Below are 15,584 nucleotides of genomic sequence, written 5' to 3'. Positions count from 1 at the left end.
CATGACCCTGTTAAGTATTAATAAATCTTCTAGGAGGCCAGCAACAGACCCTCGATCTTCAAAAGACCCCACACACAGGAGGGAGTTTTTTTTAATAGCAATAGTTAGACTTATATACCGCTTCATAGGGCTTTCAGTCCTCTCTCAGCGGTTTACAGAGTCAGCATATTGCCCCCAACAACAATCCGGGTCCTCATTTTACCCACCTCGGAAGGATGGAAGGCTGAGTCAACCTTGAGCCTAGTGGGATTTGAACAGCCGAATTGCTGAACTGCAATCAGCTGAAGTAGCCTGCAGTGCTGCATTTAACCACTGCGCCACCTCGGCTCCTTTCCTAGGAGGTTCACCCTTCCTAGTCTTCAGGTAAGCCTCCGGAGCTTGGGGAGGGAGGAAAACAGGCCCAATGGATTCAGTTGGGCCTGTTTTTTGCCCTCCCCAAGCTCCAGAGGCTTTCTTGAAGCCTGGGGAGGGCAAAAATGGGCTTCTTTGGCCCTCTGGAAGGCTGAAAATCAGCCGATATGCTGGCAAATATATCTATGTGTGCCACCTGTGGCACGTGTGCCATAGGTTCGCCATTACAGTGATGGAAGAAGAAGTATTACAATGCCATCAGTAAAGACAATGAAATAGACATGGAAAAACAGGGAGGATCTTCCAAAGGATCTCTGAATGCAGAAGTAGATTACAACCTGGAATTGATTTGCTAAAGGATGCCAAAGGACAGATAATGTCTGATTCAATAACTGATCCAAAGATCAATGAAAGATGGTGGAGTATACTAAAATCCTTATGTAGCAGGGATATTGATGCTCATAAGACCTTAAAAAATACTCCATGCTTTTAAAAAAAACCTCTTGTATTGGACAATGAAGTAAGATGAGCACACTGGTCATTACAAATTGGAAGACGATAGGAACTGATAGAGCCGAGGTGGCGCAGTGGTTAGGGTGCAGTACTGCAGGCCACTTCAGCTGACTGTTATCTGCAGTTCGGCGGTTCTAATCTCACCGGCTCAAGGGTTGACTCAGCCTTCCATCCTTCCGAGGTGGGTGAAATGAGGACCCAGACTGTGGGGGCGATATGCTGACTCTGTAAACCGCTTAGAGAGGGCTGAAAGCCCTATGAAGCGGTATATAAGTCTAACTGCTATTGCTAACTGCTATAATACCTACGTAAATACCGCAAGTAACAGGAACAAAATATCAGTAAAGTTTTTAACCAAGGTATGGTACCAAATTGAAGGAGGTCACTCTACATACTACACTACATTACAGGAAGGGAGGGGGGGAGAGAGGGAGGGAGGGAGGGAGAGAGAGAGAGGGAGAGAGAGAGAGAGAGAGAGAGGGAGGGAGAGAGAACCAGAGGTTTAGGGAAACCGATAGCTCTGAAGATCAGCTGGGAGCAAACTGGTTCACTTCCACTAGCAAGCAAGGGCTCAGAGAACCGGTTATTAAAGTGGTAGGATCCCACCCATGGAGAGAACTGAACTAAAGAAAATGATTTACACCATTTAATATATACTCTGAGAATTCCTAGGGAGGAGCTTTTTCTGACTCCGTTCTTCCCACTCAAATGTTCTAAGCTTCACTGCGTTTTTGGTTCCTCTGGAATGCACTCCCTGCCTCCTGGGAATCTGGATTGCACTCCTTAATTTCATTTGCAGTGCTAGCAAAATCACGTTCAGGTTCATCCAGTGCAGATTAGAATTCTATCTAGAAAAAGAGGTTCAACTGGTTTTTAGAAAAGGCCAAGAATTTACCATATTGCTGATGCAGGTTGGGTAAGTAAGTGAGAAAGCCAAAGAATATCAAAAAACAAATCAGCATATGTTTGACTGATTAGAGAAAGCGACGAGTACAAATAATATTTTATCCTTTTCATACATGATTCTAAAGTGCACGATAAACAGAACCATAAAACTGAAATCGCTTAACAGTCCTGATAACAACAATCAGGTTGTTGCTTTTTTCTGTGGTGTGTGAAGGGAGTCAATACATTGGTACAATAAAGGACATTATTTATGTCAGAAGGTGTAATCTCAATAGAATGGATGGACTTGGAGCCTCATTATAAGAACAGAATGCAGAGGCCAACCCATAATGAGGCCAACTCATGTTATTATCAGATTCTGCCTTCTTTTGATGAAGCTATAATTTATTCTGCTTCTGTATGACCCGTATGTAACTTCAGAATACAATCAGTAACCATGTGGGCTTTGGAGTCCTCTGTGTTCTTTTTGGTCTTGTTGTATTCGGGTCTTTTCCCGTGTAAGATTGAGATTGTCTTGGCAACGTTTTTGCAAGGTCCCACTCGCCATCTTCAGGCTGGTGTTTTCGGTTTCTTGCTTGTGCGAGTAAGGCGTGGTCGGAGCTGTCGTCTTTCTATAAATCTTGGTGTGTGTGTGTGTGTGTGGAGTGCTGGCTTTGTTGCTGTAAGTGGGTTGATTGGCTGTGTAGTTGCATCCTGATTGGTAGATGGAGTTGATGTTTGTAGATTGGTCGGCTGTTTCGTATCATACTGTGTGGCTGAGGTGCTGGCTGTGTGTCCGTTGTTCTTTTGTGTTGTAATGACCTGGGTGGTGGGTGGGTTCATTTGTTGACTAGGGCTGGTTTCTAGATGTCTGGTAGGAGGGAGGTATGAATAAACATGACGATATCGGCTCTGAAGGATGTGGAGGACCCTGGACAGGGTTCCGACTCCGAGCAGGGCGCAGAGAGGCTGGTTGGCCACCAGGAGGCACAATAATGTTATTATTGTGAGCTTGGCAGGCTGGATTGCTGCCAAGCCTTATCTGTGCTGGATTGCTGCCCAAGCTTGTCTGTGCCGGTTTGCTGCCAAGGACCTGTCTGTCTGTTAATTAAATGCCGTAACTTATCTTTGGCTTGGAGTGTGTGTTGGTGTGGGACGAGGGGGGTCAGAACATATATGTAGAACATATTTAAAGAACTGCAATCTGAGAAAGATTGGCATACATATATTTCTCTAAATCTGTAAAGTAAAAAAAAAAATGCAGAATTTGCCTGATCAAATGCTTACCAGGGTCAGGTCACAGTTAATTCTTAGGTAGGAGATCAACTGGGAATTTAAGGGCTTTTAGCTAAACTGAGTGCTTGGAAAATCAATCTGGGAAAGAGGTTATGGCAAACTATGTCTTCAATACCGCCACCTGCGGATTATGCAAAATATTTTTAAAAGAAGGATAAAGTTTACTCCTCAGCTATTCTTACTAGGTATATGTACTGACTTTACAGTGGTAGAGACTAACTTGATTTTGCATCTAATAACGGCAGCAAGACTGTTGGTGGCGCAATACTGGAAGAAGGAAGACTTGCCTACAACTCAAGAATGGACATTGAAAGTTACAAACTTAGCCGAGATGGCAAAAATATCGGCATATCTTATATATAAAATAGATATAAACGAGACTGGAAAAAAATGGATTGACTATATACAAAATAAATATGGGACCAAGAAATTCCAGTTAGCCTATGCTTAAGATCAGAAATGATTTAAATTGTTTAAAGTTGGTTCAGCAAGAAGAAGCTAAGGTCAATGTAGAATGTTATTAATTTTTTTTTCTTTTTTTTTTCTCAATAGATTTTAGACTGTGTTTGTTAGAAATCCATACCGTGTACGGGTTCTGGGAAGTCGGGGGGGGGGAGGAGGAGGGGGGTTGGGGGGAGGGGGGAGGGGTATATATTAGGCTAGACAAGAATTTGGTGGTAAACTAGAATTATTTTGATATACAAGAAATTGTACTTCGATGTCTTACTGATTGAGGAATGATGAAATGTTTGCCTTAAAAGAAATAAAACTTTTGAAACAAACAAACAAACAAAAAATAATAAAAATAATTAGGGAAAAAATACCGCTACCTGCATTTTCAATTCAAAGCCATCTTCACTTTTTTAATGAAACGATTTTTTAAAAAATTAAAATTGAAACGCAACATGACACGAAGATAAAATAAATGTAAATAAGTAACAATGAGCCTTTAGAGAAATAACCACATTTACCCATAATAAAATTATTTATACACAAATAACTAAAGAATTCCACGTGGAGACAAAAAAAAAAAAATCCACCATACAATGCTACCATAGCAACATAATGAAGTAGCATGACATCCATTAATATCAGTCTTAGTGATAAATGAGTACATCACCGAGTACTACCGAATCAATTACTAAGTACAGGAAAAAAACTGATAAATTAAACAACACGAGATGCAGCTCCAACACAAAGAGGTATTCTTAAGAGATGCGTCCAACGAAAAATAATGAAAAACCACACCTCACAAATCAGATCAAGCGCATCTGAATGAAACACAGTTTTCACAAATTCAGACTTTTAACAATCAGATATTTCTGGTCCGGATGTATACAGACAAACTTTCAGAGATGTTTCACAATGTGGAGATCCTGTGAACTACACAACAGAAAAAAAAATCTTTTAAAATCAGTTTAAAACGGTTCCACCACAAAACCGTGCTCGACTAAACCGCGTCCGACTAAACCGCGTCGCTGACGTCATCAAAAGGGCGACAACAGCGCGGAGACAGAAGCACGCTGTAAACCCTAAACCTAAAATTAACCCCTAAACCTAAACCCCCTAAACCTAATCCTAAACCTAACCCTAAACCTAACCCTAATCCTAACCCTTAACCTAACCCTAAACCTAACCCTAATCCTAAACCTAACCCTAAACCTAACCCTAAAGCTAACCCTAAACCTAACCCTTACCTTAAGTTGAATCGGCTTGCTTTCAAAGCACTATTTAAAGCACCCTTCTTTCTCCGCGCTGGCTGTTGTCACCCTGTTGATGACATCAGCAACACGGTTTAATCGGGCGCGGTTTAGTCGAGCGCGGTTTTGACGGGTCACGGTTTAAAACAGACCTGGGTACTTGAGAGACCGCCTCCTGCCAATTACCTCCCTACGACCAATTAGATCCCACAGATTAGGCCTCCTCCGAATACCATCAGCTGGCCAATGTCGACTGTCAAACCCCCCCCCCCGGGGGAGGACCTTCTCTGTGGCTGCTCTGGCCCTCTGGAACGATCTCCCCGTGGAGATTCGGACCCTCACCACCCTTCAGGCTTTCCGCATAGCCGTCAAGACCTGGCTGTTCCGGCAGGCCTGGGGCTGATGAGTTCCCGGCCCCACTCGAATTGCTGCATTTGTTGTATTTTTAATCTGTCTCTGTATTCTGTTTGTCTTGTTCGTTTTTGTATTGCCCCTTCCCCATGTGTTTGTTCGCCGCCCTGAGTCCCCCTGGGAGTAGAGCAGAGGTGGGTTCCTACCAGTTCGCACTTATTCGGTAGAACCGGTTCGTCAAATCTACCGGACCGGTTAGAAGAGGTTCCACCAGTGGACCCGGAAAGCAGGCCACACCTACAGAAGAGCTTCCAAAGTTTTTTGAAACCCACCACTGGTCCTTGGATATGATTATTCTACACTATCATGCTCCTATTTATAAAACTCAGTGCCTCTGTGAAAGGTAAGGATGACTACTGCGTTTGTGGTACAATCAGAACATTGCGTGTGTTGAAGTTGTTTTATCGCAAACCAAAGTTTACATCATATTCTTATGCATGCCAGTGCTGTGTGTGAGGGAATTTAAGGTGGTTCTGACAAGTGTCGTCAGCATCTTCATATCTGGTCACATGGGTGGCAAGCCACTCCCATCCGGTCACATGGGCAGCAAGCCACTCCCACAAAGGAGGCCACACCCACAGAGTAGGTTCGAACAATTTTTGAAACCCACCACTGGAGTAGGGTGGCATACAAGTTTAATGAATACTAATACCAATACTAGTTTTACGAATAATACTTTGCTGATCCACTGATAGTAAATACACCGAGGTTCTGTGATCAACTGGCATCTTTAATGACAATTTCTTTCTTTGGTTTTAAAGCATCAATAATTCCCCTTCTACACAAAGAAAAGCAAGACAGCAAACAACTTATGTTGCGCAACTGGAAATAACATATGGGAATATTTTGCTTGATATCTGAAATTGAAATACACGCTTCGTGTAGCCACTTGCACTGTTTTTATTAGTGCCAAATAAATTCAACGTTAGTGTTACATCATTAATTCTTATTTATGGAAAGCAGCACACATGGTTGCACGCACTGACATATTAGTCATGTACAAAATAATGAAGGATGTGATACAACATTAGCTTTTTTGCTGTCTATATTTAGCCAAGCATTTTACAAACTTTACCAAAGGCAATGAAGCTGCGCTACACAATTATAGCACCCTTTGGCAAACAATCCCCCTAAATATTGAGCATCCTATATTTAGGTGTTTATCATTTCACGCTTCCTCTTTTTTTATGCCAGTACAAATCTAAGTCTAATGTGAAACAAAACACAACATAAATAATACTGTTATTATTTATGCAGGTAAATAGAAACACCATTGTTCCATTGTGATGTTCCCGTCCTCTGCTACCAAATGTGATGTTCCCGTGGTTGTGGAGAAAAGACAGGACACGATCTTTCTCGGGATGGAGCGACCCAGATTGGGGGTCTGAGAGCCCCTTTTATTGAGATAGGACAAAGGCAGGAGGAGCAATAGCATGTGGTTAAAAACAGCCTGTAAAAGTACAATTTCTAATCTGCTTGTAAACTTGTTTTTTAAAAGGCATCTTTGGTTTGCGTTAAAACAACTCCAACACACGCAATGTCCTGATTGCGCCACAAACGCAGTAGTCATCCTTACCTTCCACAGAGGCCCTGAGTTTTATAAATAGGAGCATGATAGTGTAGAATAATCATATCCAAGGACCAGTGGTGGGTTTCAAAAATGTTTGGAACCTCTTCTGTAGGTGTGGCCTGCTTTCCGGGTCCACTGGTGGAACCTCTTCTAACCGGTTCGGTAGATTTGACGAACCGGTTCTACCGAATAGGTGCGAACTGGTAGGAACCCACCTCTGACCATGACCTGGATGACTGAAAATCTCCATAGAAATCCACCCTTTTATCTTTCCTGCTAGCATTAACCCAGCAAGGGTTTGAATAAGAGACTCTCTAGCTTTGGATCTTACAACTTCCCTACTAGAATTACTCTGCCAGTGAACCTGATCCAGTCAATACGTATACACATTGAAACATTAAGTATTGAGTTATATACACACACTCAGTAAGATGTTCCTGGTTTATGGAGGGAATAACGCTAAGTGGTGCTTATCTGGCAATATACTATTGCCCTGGAGGAGAAAGCCACTTATTACATTATTGTTCAACATAAATAAAAGCTAGCAACAGACAGAGGTGAGTACATTTTTCTCTCAACTCTTCATGGCTTCTATCAAACAGGAGAAATAATCTCATTATTAAAGTTTAGGGGAAGTTAAAGGAGTGTTGTCCTAAATCAATAGATGACAGATTCAGCAGATTTATTTGACATATTTCTTCTTTTTTTTCCACCTTTGTCCAAATATAGAATACTAAATAGGTGAGTAGAAATTACCAACACTGTGCAATATTTGATGAACTCGTAAGGCTTTTTGGTCATTAAAATCCTGTAAGTGTGAACTTTCTAAGTCCTGGTTTATAAGGTACCCTCAATATTTGATGCAATATAGTGATATCTGTTCTGACCCCCCTCGTCCCACACCGACACACATTTTGAGCCAAAGATAACTTGCGGCATTTAATTAACAGACAGACAGGTCCTTGGCAGCAAACCGGCACAGATAAGGCCTGCCAAGCTCACAATAATGTTCTCCGACATTAATTCCTGCGTTGACTTCTGCAAGAGGGGCGTGTGCACAAGCAGTCCTTTTATAGTCTGGAGAGGAGCCTAATGACCACCAGCTGAGTGCAATTACCTCCTGTAACTGCGCAACTGTTCCTGATGCCTATTAGCTCTTCGGTGCCGGGCATCCAGGAACAACTCACTGCTGAGGTCAGGAACACTCTCCCTTGTCTCCTCCCCACTGGTCCAAGGCTCAGGTGCTTCCTGGTGGCCAACCAGCATCTCTGCACCCTGCTCGGAGTCAGAACCCTGTCCAGGGTCCTCCACATCCTCCAGAGCCGACTCATAGGGCCCCTCGCTGTCGGAGTCTGGTGGCAGCTCCAACGGCTCCTGCTGGGCCACAACAGATATCTATACAAGAGGTCCTCAATTTATGACCAGTAATTTAATAACCGTTTCAAGTTACAACAGCCACAGAAAGAGTGCTATATGGCCCATAAAACACTTCTGGGCATCATAAAATTCTGCTGCCGTATCCTCTCCTGGGAATCACATGACCATATTTCAGAAAGGTCACATTTATGGCTGGTTGAAGCATCTCGCAGCAAAATGATCCGTTTACAATGGTTTTTAAAATCACTGTCTGTCATTGTTGGTTTGTTGGTTGGTTTCTGGGAAAAATAAATCTATTTGAGAGAATGGGGTTTTCATTTATCACCACATCATTCACTTAACAATCTCCATAAAGGATAATAAAATCGGGCCTGGTAATATGGGCGCTTCAACTTGTGATCAGCCAGACCGAGAACCAAAATTCCAATCTGATTGCAGTCATAAATTAGGAATTATCTTTCACAGGAAAACATTGGTAATTGTTAAACTAAGTCAATATTAAAGAAAGATGGGAAGAACATGCAGAAAATAAAGGAAAGCCCATTTTCCTATCCTGCTGCAAAGTGTTCTTCCAGGAACGCTAGCATTTTCATAAGACAAGGAGAGATAAGAGTATTTATTGTACATGGTGTTGCTTCCTTGTTTACTTTTCAGCGATCCAGCAATTCACAAATTTGTTCCCACTGTTGATTAGGTCTTAAACCTAAAGCATCAGGAGTGTGATAGCACCTTATTAGTGTGACTAATAAGTATTTAAATAGTTTTTATAAGAAGTTACAAAGCTCAAGTTAAGATAAAAAAAATTTCTAGATCAACAGAAATAAATACAGCGGTTTTCTAAACGCTACAGACAAAAATAGAATACCAAAATAAAAATCTAAATATTTAAAACTAAATTTAAAAAACTACTTTAGGATTAAAGTGCTGAGATGGTAACGCGTTAAAGACAAAACTGTTAAAAGTGTATATCGTTTTTTGTGGCCAGGAACAAATGAGGCACAGCAGAAAATATAAAACAGCATAGAATGTGTTAAAATACATGTTTATGAGCTCTAAAATAGGAGGCCAATTTTCTGCATAAAACAGTGACAGCTGAATTTTTTTTTGCATCTATCCTAAAGATGGTAAGGTCTCCATCTAAAAATAAAAAGCAAATGGGATTATTCTCAAACAGGCTGAACTTCTGTCGGAAAGTGAGGTTATCAAATTAAGACTCAGCTTGTCGTAGAAAGGACACTGAAGAAATATGTACTGCTAGCATCTTCGGTTTCTCCAGGGGATTTTTGGCTCTGCAAAATAAATACTTTTATACCTTTCACTCAATGTCACAGAGAGCATTGAAGGTTAAGGAAAAAGCTGTACAATACACTGGGCAGATAATATTGAAAAAGTAATTTTTCCTGGTTATATTTCCTGCCATTATCGAGTATCTAATATGTTCTGCGACATCTGGAGAGATACATTTGAAGATGAATTGCAGCTCTAGCTCTTAATAACCTTACAGGCAGTAGAAATGTGATGGACATCAGCAGAAGTGTTTGTTTATTTATTTCTAAGTAAATGGTTCTAACAAGAAGTATCACATATGCAGGGCCGGATTTTCCTATAGGCTAACTAGGCTTCAGCCTAGGGCCTCAAGATCAAGAGGGGCCTACATTCAAATTGTTAGCAAAATTAAAATTACACTCTTCTAAAAACAGTGAACACTAAAACACTGAACCAAAAATAAGGAGAAATTCTACGCATATGACTAATAAACAAACATAAAAATGTATTGGTTAAGAACGTTCCAGTGCCGCGGCAGTTGGGGAGCCCGCCCACGTTCCCGGCACCTGCGGTCAGGCGAGAGGCGCGGCCGCTCCCAGTAGCCGCCCCGTCGACGTGGAGCCCACCAGCGGCCAGGCAGGTGAGGGCGAGGGGGCCGAGCCGGGCAGCTGAGCGCAGCAGGGGAGGTGGCTGGCCTCGCTGCCTTTGCCGCAGAGCAGAGCCGCCCTCCGTCGGGAGGCCAGCTATATATATTGATATATATTGATATATATCACAGTAATGATGTATTTTATTCCCTCTTATGTAATTTACAAACTTAAAAATGGGAGGTGAAAGGGCCTCTTAAGTGGAATAGCCTAGGGCCTCTTTTCATCTAAATCCGGCCCTGCACATATGTATGTTCCTGGATCAGAATTTCCCCTCATTGCTTCACATTTCCCAGGCTTTTGATACCGCTATTTGTGACCAATTTTAGTTTAATATCCCTTATGCTATGTATTTGTTGAAATTACTCTTAGTAATAGTCGCTAGGTAGCAGTTACAGTAATATTTCAATCCATAGAGTAATGTATCAATCACCATCTTTCCCTTCAGTGGCTGACAGGGATCCTGTCAAGTATCTCTAAACAAGAATATCTACTGAAACCTTGAAAATATGTGTTTATTAATATAGATTAAATCATTAATCCCTATTTGTAACATTTACCCCCTTTTCATTTAACTTTTAGAAAGATTATCAACTTCAACAATTTCACTGAAAATATATCTTAAATATTTGCAATTCAACAAGACCATCAGGAATGCATATGTTCTGTACTGTGCATCACAAAACAATACACACACACACGAACTTTTGGGCCAATATAACATACATTTTAAAAGGGAAAAAAAGTACTATCTAGAAAATTATATGAAAAATTACAAGAATATTCTTATTTTTGTATTATTATTCTACTTGAAGAGTGTTCGAAGACTACAGTTGGTCCAGAATGCAGCCGCGCGAGTGATAATGGGTGTACCTAGATACACCCATGTTACACCTATCCTCCGCGAGCTGCACTGGCTCCCCATGGGTCTCAGGACCCGCTTCAAGGTGCTAGTCGTTACTTTTAAAGCCCTAAAAGTATTGGACCTGGCTACCTGAGAGACCGCCTCCTGCCATTCACCTCCCAACAACCAATAAGATCGCACAGGTTGGGCCTCCTCCAGGTGCCGTCGACCGGACAATGCTGGATGGCGGCTCCCCGAGGGAGGGTCTTCTCTGTAGCTGCACCGGCCTTATGGAACGATCTACCTGTAGAGATCCGGACCCTTACCTACTCTCCCGGTCTTCCGTAAAGCAACCAAGACCTGGCTGTTCCGGCAGGCCTGGGGCTGTTGATTAATATCCAGCCCCACTTGATTGAATGGATGTTGTATTAATTTTAATAATTGTATTTTTTAATTTTTTTTAAATGTTCTTACTTTGTTGTGAGCCACCCAGAGTCCCAAGGGAGTGGGCGGCATACAAATCTTATTAAAGTTGAAAGTACTTCTCAAGAAGACAAAGGGCTTATGGGAACAAAAGAAGCAATAAAAGTCCCAATGCAAATAACTAGAAATATCTCAAAAGAGGGGAAAAAAAGGTTGTTACAATAGGTATCAGCAGATACCGTTCATATAGTTGAACACACTTTTACAAACATTGTAATGAGAAGCTGGACCTAGAAAGAAGCAGAGATTTTCAGGGAGATTACCTCTTTCATCAGTAAGATAAGATAAGATAAGATAAGATAAGATACTTTATTTGTATGCCGCCCTTTTCCCTGGGGGGCACTCAGGGCGGCTCACAGTTCAAGGGGAGGGGAGGACAAACCAAATTACATATAGGACAATACATCGGTAAAAGCACAACATTCATACTATTCGGGTAGGGTTAAGGTCTTTAGCCCCAGGCCTGTCGGGACAGCCAGGTTTTAAGGGCTATGCGGAAGGTCTGGAGGGTGGTGAGGGTACGAATCTCCACGGGGAGTTCGTTCCATAGGGTCGGAGCTGCCACAGAGAAGGCTCTCCTCCGCGTGGTTGCCAGTCGACATTGACTGGCTGATGGAACTCGGAGGAGGCCTAATCTGTGGGATCTGATTGGTCGAGTGGAGGTAATTGGCAGTAGGCGGTCTCTCAAGTACCCAGATCCAATACCATGAAGGGCTTTGTAGGTAACAACTAGCACCTTGAAGCGCACCCGGAGATCAACAGGTAGCCAGCGCAGCTCGCGGAGGATAGGTGTTATGTGGGTGAAACGAGGTGCACCCACGATCGCTCGTGCGGCCGCATTCTGGACTAGCTGCAGTCGCCGAATACTCTTCAAGGGCAGCCCCATGTAGAGCACATTGCAGTACTCCAGCCTAGAGGTCACAAGGGCACGAGTGACTGTTGTGAGAGCCTCCCGGTTCAGGTAGGGACGCAACTGGTGCACCAGGCGAACCTGGACAAATGCCCCCCCTGGTCACAGCTTACCACTTGCGTTCCAAAAACGAATCCTTTGAAATTGAAATGTTGAGAAACACTGAACAAATAGTTAGGCAGGAAAGTAAGAAGGGTGAAGAAAAATAAGAGATCCACATAAATAAAAACTCACCACCAAATACATCTCCATTCTGGTAGTTTTTCCCCTTCTGAGCTTCTTCTTCATTTTGTACAGCAGAAACATGCTTGGCTGACGCACAGCCCATACTTTCATTTAGTCAACTCCAGCTTGACTAAAGCCGCAAACCATTTCTACAGGTAAGCTCCCATGGTCTTTGTGTTTTTAGGAAAAATAATCCACCTTCCAGCTTTGTAGTCAAAATCTGTGATATAAAAAAAGAGGAATAAGAAAAAAAAATCAATAGGTATATAGCAGTTAGACTTATATACCGCTTCATAGGGCTTTCAGCCCTCTCTAAGCAGTTTACAGAGTCAGCATATCGCCCCCACAATCTGGGTCCTCATTTTACCCACCTCGGAAGGATGGAAGGCTGAGTCAACCTTGAGCCGGTGAGATTAGAACCGCTGAACTGCAGATAACAATAGCAATAGCAATAGCAGTTAGACTTATATACCGCTTCATAGGGCTTTCAGCCTTCTCTAAGCGGTTTACAGAGTCAGCATATCGCCCCCACAATCTGGGTCCTCATTTTATCCACCTCGGAAGGATGGAAGGCTGAGTCAACCCTGAGCCGGTGAGATTTGAACCGCTGAACTGCAGAACTGCAGTCAGCTGAAGTGGCCTGCAGTACTGCACTCTACCCACTGTGCCACCTCGGCTCTATATGAGCTAAATGGCTATTACTAATGTGTTCCACACTAAAATATTTTAAAAGAAGGAGGTTCCTTAATGGTCCTCTTCCTTATTACACAAATTCTTAACTGTAGAAAAAGTACTTTATATTATTTAGCCTGTATAAAATTGTAAAAAAAAAAACACTTTTGTTTTAATGCCTAAAGCTTTCTTTTCATCAGCGAACTTCATCACAACCCACAAAATCAAGGAATCGTTTCACTTAAACAATTCCTTCATCACGTACAATGTGTGTTTCAAGGAGATAAACCTGCAGAATTTTCATACAAATGATGATTTAGTGACAAAGTAGTTCCATCTCTAACACACAGCTATCATGTATGTCAACTTTAGGAAAAGGGTTCAATTATTGATAAAGATTGTTGAGTAAATAGTTCTTCAGAAGGTTCATGAATAATTGAATAAGATCAATTTCCCCATATACCACAATAAATCAGACCTCAGCATCAAATTTCTACTCTTATCGCCAACCTGTTGAATCAATCCACATAATGGACTGAACTTCAGCTAATCATAGCCAGTATATGGATATTATTTTAAATTGCGTGGGTATTCTAAAGAATCCCTTAGATGTAAATTTATGAGATATGCTCCTTGCAGAGAATACCTATGCATAATGTAAAATAACCCATAGACCTGGGGATACTATTATTATTATTCCAGGTCTCCTGTTCTACACTTGAGAGTTTTTTTGTAACTCTTGAACATATATAACAAATTATTCGGAGTTTACCTGTTTTGTTATTCCTACATCTGGTTCTATAAAAGTCCGAAGAAGAGAAAAGCTAGGTCTATTTCTATAAAATTCCTTGCCATTATAATCAGTATTGGTTATGTTGGGATACAATAAACAATGTTATGTATCACTAAAGAACAAGCTTCCCTTGTCTAGAATAGCCACACACCCACAAATCAAGTATTCAGTTTTACTTAAAGACTCTTGTAAAAACATGAAGCCTCCTAAAGCAGGACTCACACTGGTTCATTACCAAAATGTTTAAAATTAACCAAGCTGTCTGGATTTGATGAAAAACTGTAACTTCTAATCTCCTTCTTAGAGTTATGCTTGGATAAGATGGGTGACACCAATCCCATAGACTGCTGTGACTAAATATTACACTATGTTATAATATATAACATATAGATGAAACTATGAGGCACTAATTATATTTATTGCTTATTATGCTTATTTGCATAACACTAATATGGGACTGTTGTGGCCCAGCAGGAGCCGTTGGAGCTGCCGACAGCAAGGGGCCCTATGAGTCGGCTCTGGAGGACCCTGGACAGGGTTCTGACTCCGAGCAGGGCACAAAGAGGCTGGTTGGCCACCAGGAGACGCCTGAGCCTTGGACCAGTGGGGAGGAAATAAGGGAGTGTGATCCTGACGTCATGCATTGGACCAGTGGGGAGGAGACAAGGGAGTGTGATCCTGACATCATGCATTGGAGCAGTGGGGAGGAGACAAGGGACTTCTTCCTGAATGCCCAGCAATGGAGGGCTAATAGGCGTAAAGAACAATTACGCAGTTACAGGAGATAATTGAACTCAGCTGGTGGTAATTAGGCTCCTCTCAAGACTATAAAAGGAATGATTTTCCACGCGCTTGTCACAGGAGTCAACGTATTTACTAAGAGCTGGAGAACCTATCGTGGCTAGCTTGGCAGGCTGGATTGCTGCCAAGGTTAGTCTGTGCTGGATTGCTGCCAAGGTCTGGTCTGTGTGTTAATAAATCCTTGAAGTATCTTTGTCTCGGTGTGCTTTGGTGTATGAAGAGGGGGGGGGGTCAGAACATGGGACTAAGTTTAAATATATAGAAGACCAAACTAACAACAGGCACAGCAACCAGCCTTAGAACTGACAATGAAAATAATGAAGTGGTTGATAGCTTTTGCCATTTAGGATGAATTATAGACACAAGAAATATCCTCTCGACTAGCACTTGGCAGAACTGATAAGACCCCCGATGGCGAACCTATGGCACACGCGCCAGAAGTGGCACACAGAGCCCTCTCTGTGGGCATGCAGGCCATCACCAGCTGGTCTTCTGGTTTAGTTAGCAGTTAGCAGTTAGACTTATATACCGCTTCATAGGGCTTTCAGCCCTCTCTAAGCGGTTTACAGAGTCAGCATATCGCCCCCACAGTCTGGGTCCTCATTTCACCCACCTCGGAAGGATGGAAGGCTGAGTCAACCTTGAGCCGGTGAGATTTGAACCGCTGAACTGCAGATAACAGTCAGCTGAAGTGGCTGCAGTACAGCACTCTAACCACTGCGCCACCTCGGCTCTTTCACTGGTTTCCGGTGGGCGCATGCATGCCAGCTAACTGGTCTTCGAGTTTCCAGTGCTCTGGCGCACACGAAGACCAGCTGGACAGCATGCCGGCATCTGCCA

At 42.3% G+C, this 15,584-nt stretch overlaps 1 protein-coding gene across 1 annotated transcript in view; it reads right to left on the bottom strand.

The window, feature by feature from the left end:
• The window catches only part of CUNH1orf21 (chromosome unknown C1orf21 homolog), a 137,745-nt gene that overhangs the window by 74,125 nt on the left and 48,036 nt on the right, over positions 1-15,584 (bottom strand). The window contains exon 2 of the mRNA XM_087726160.1: positions 12,488-12,698. Within this exon, the coding sequence (XP_087582286.1) occupies positions 12,488-12,581 (94 nt within the window). The 5' untranslated portion in view covers positions 12,582-12,698. The remainder of the gene's footprint in view (positions 1-12,487; positions 12,699-15,584) is intronic.

This window comes from Thamnophis sirtalis, unplaced genomic scaffold (assembly GCF_051295495.1).
Source record: "Thamnophis sirtalis isolate CommonGarterSnake01/CBP01778 unplaced genomic scaffold, rThaSir2_p1.2 scaffold_12, whole genome shotgun sequence".
Lineage (NCBI taxonomy): Eukaryota > Metazoa > Chordata > Lepidosauria > Squamata > Natricidae > Thamnophis > Thamnophis sirtalis.
Note: the sequence above shows the minus strand (reverse complement) of the source record. Positions and strands in the feature narration are given on the sequence as shown.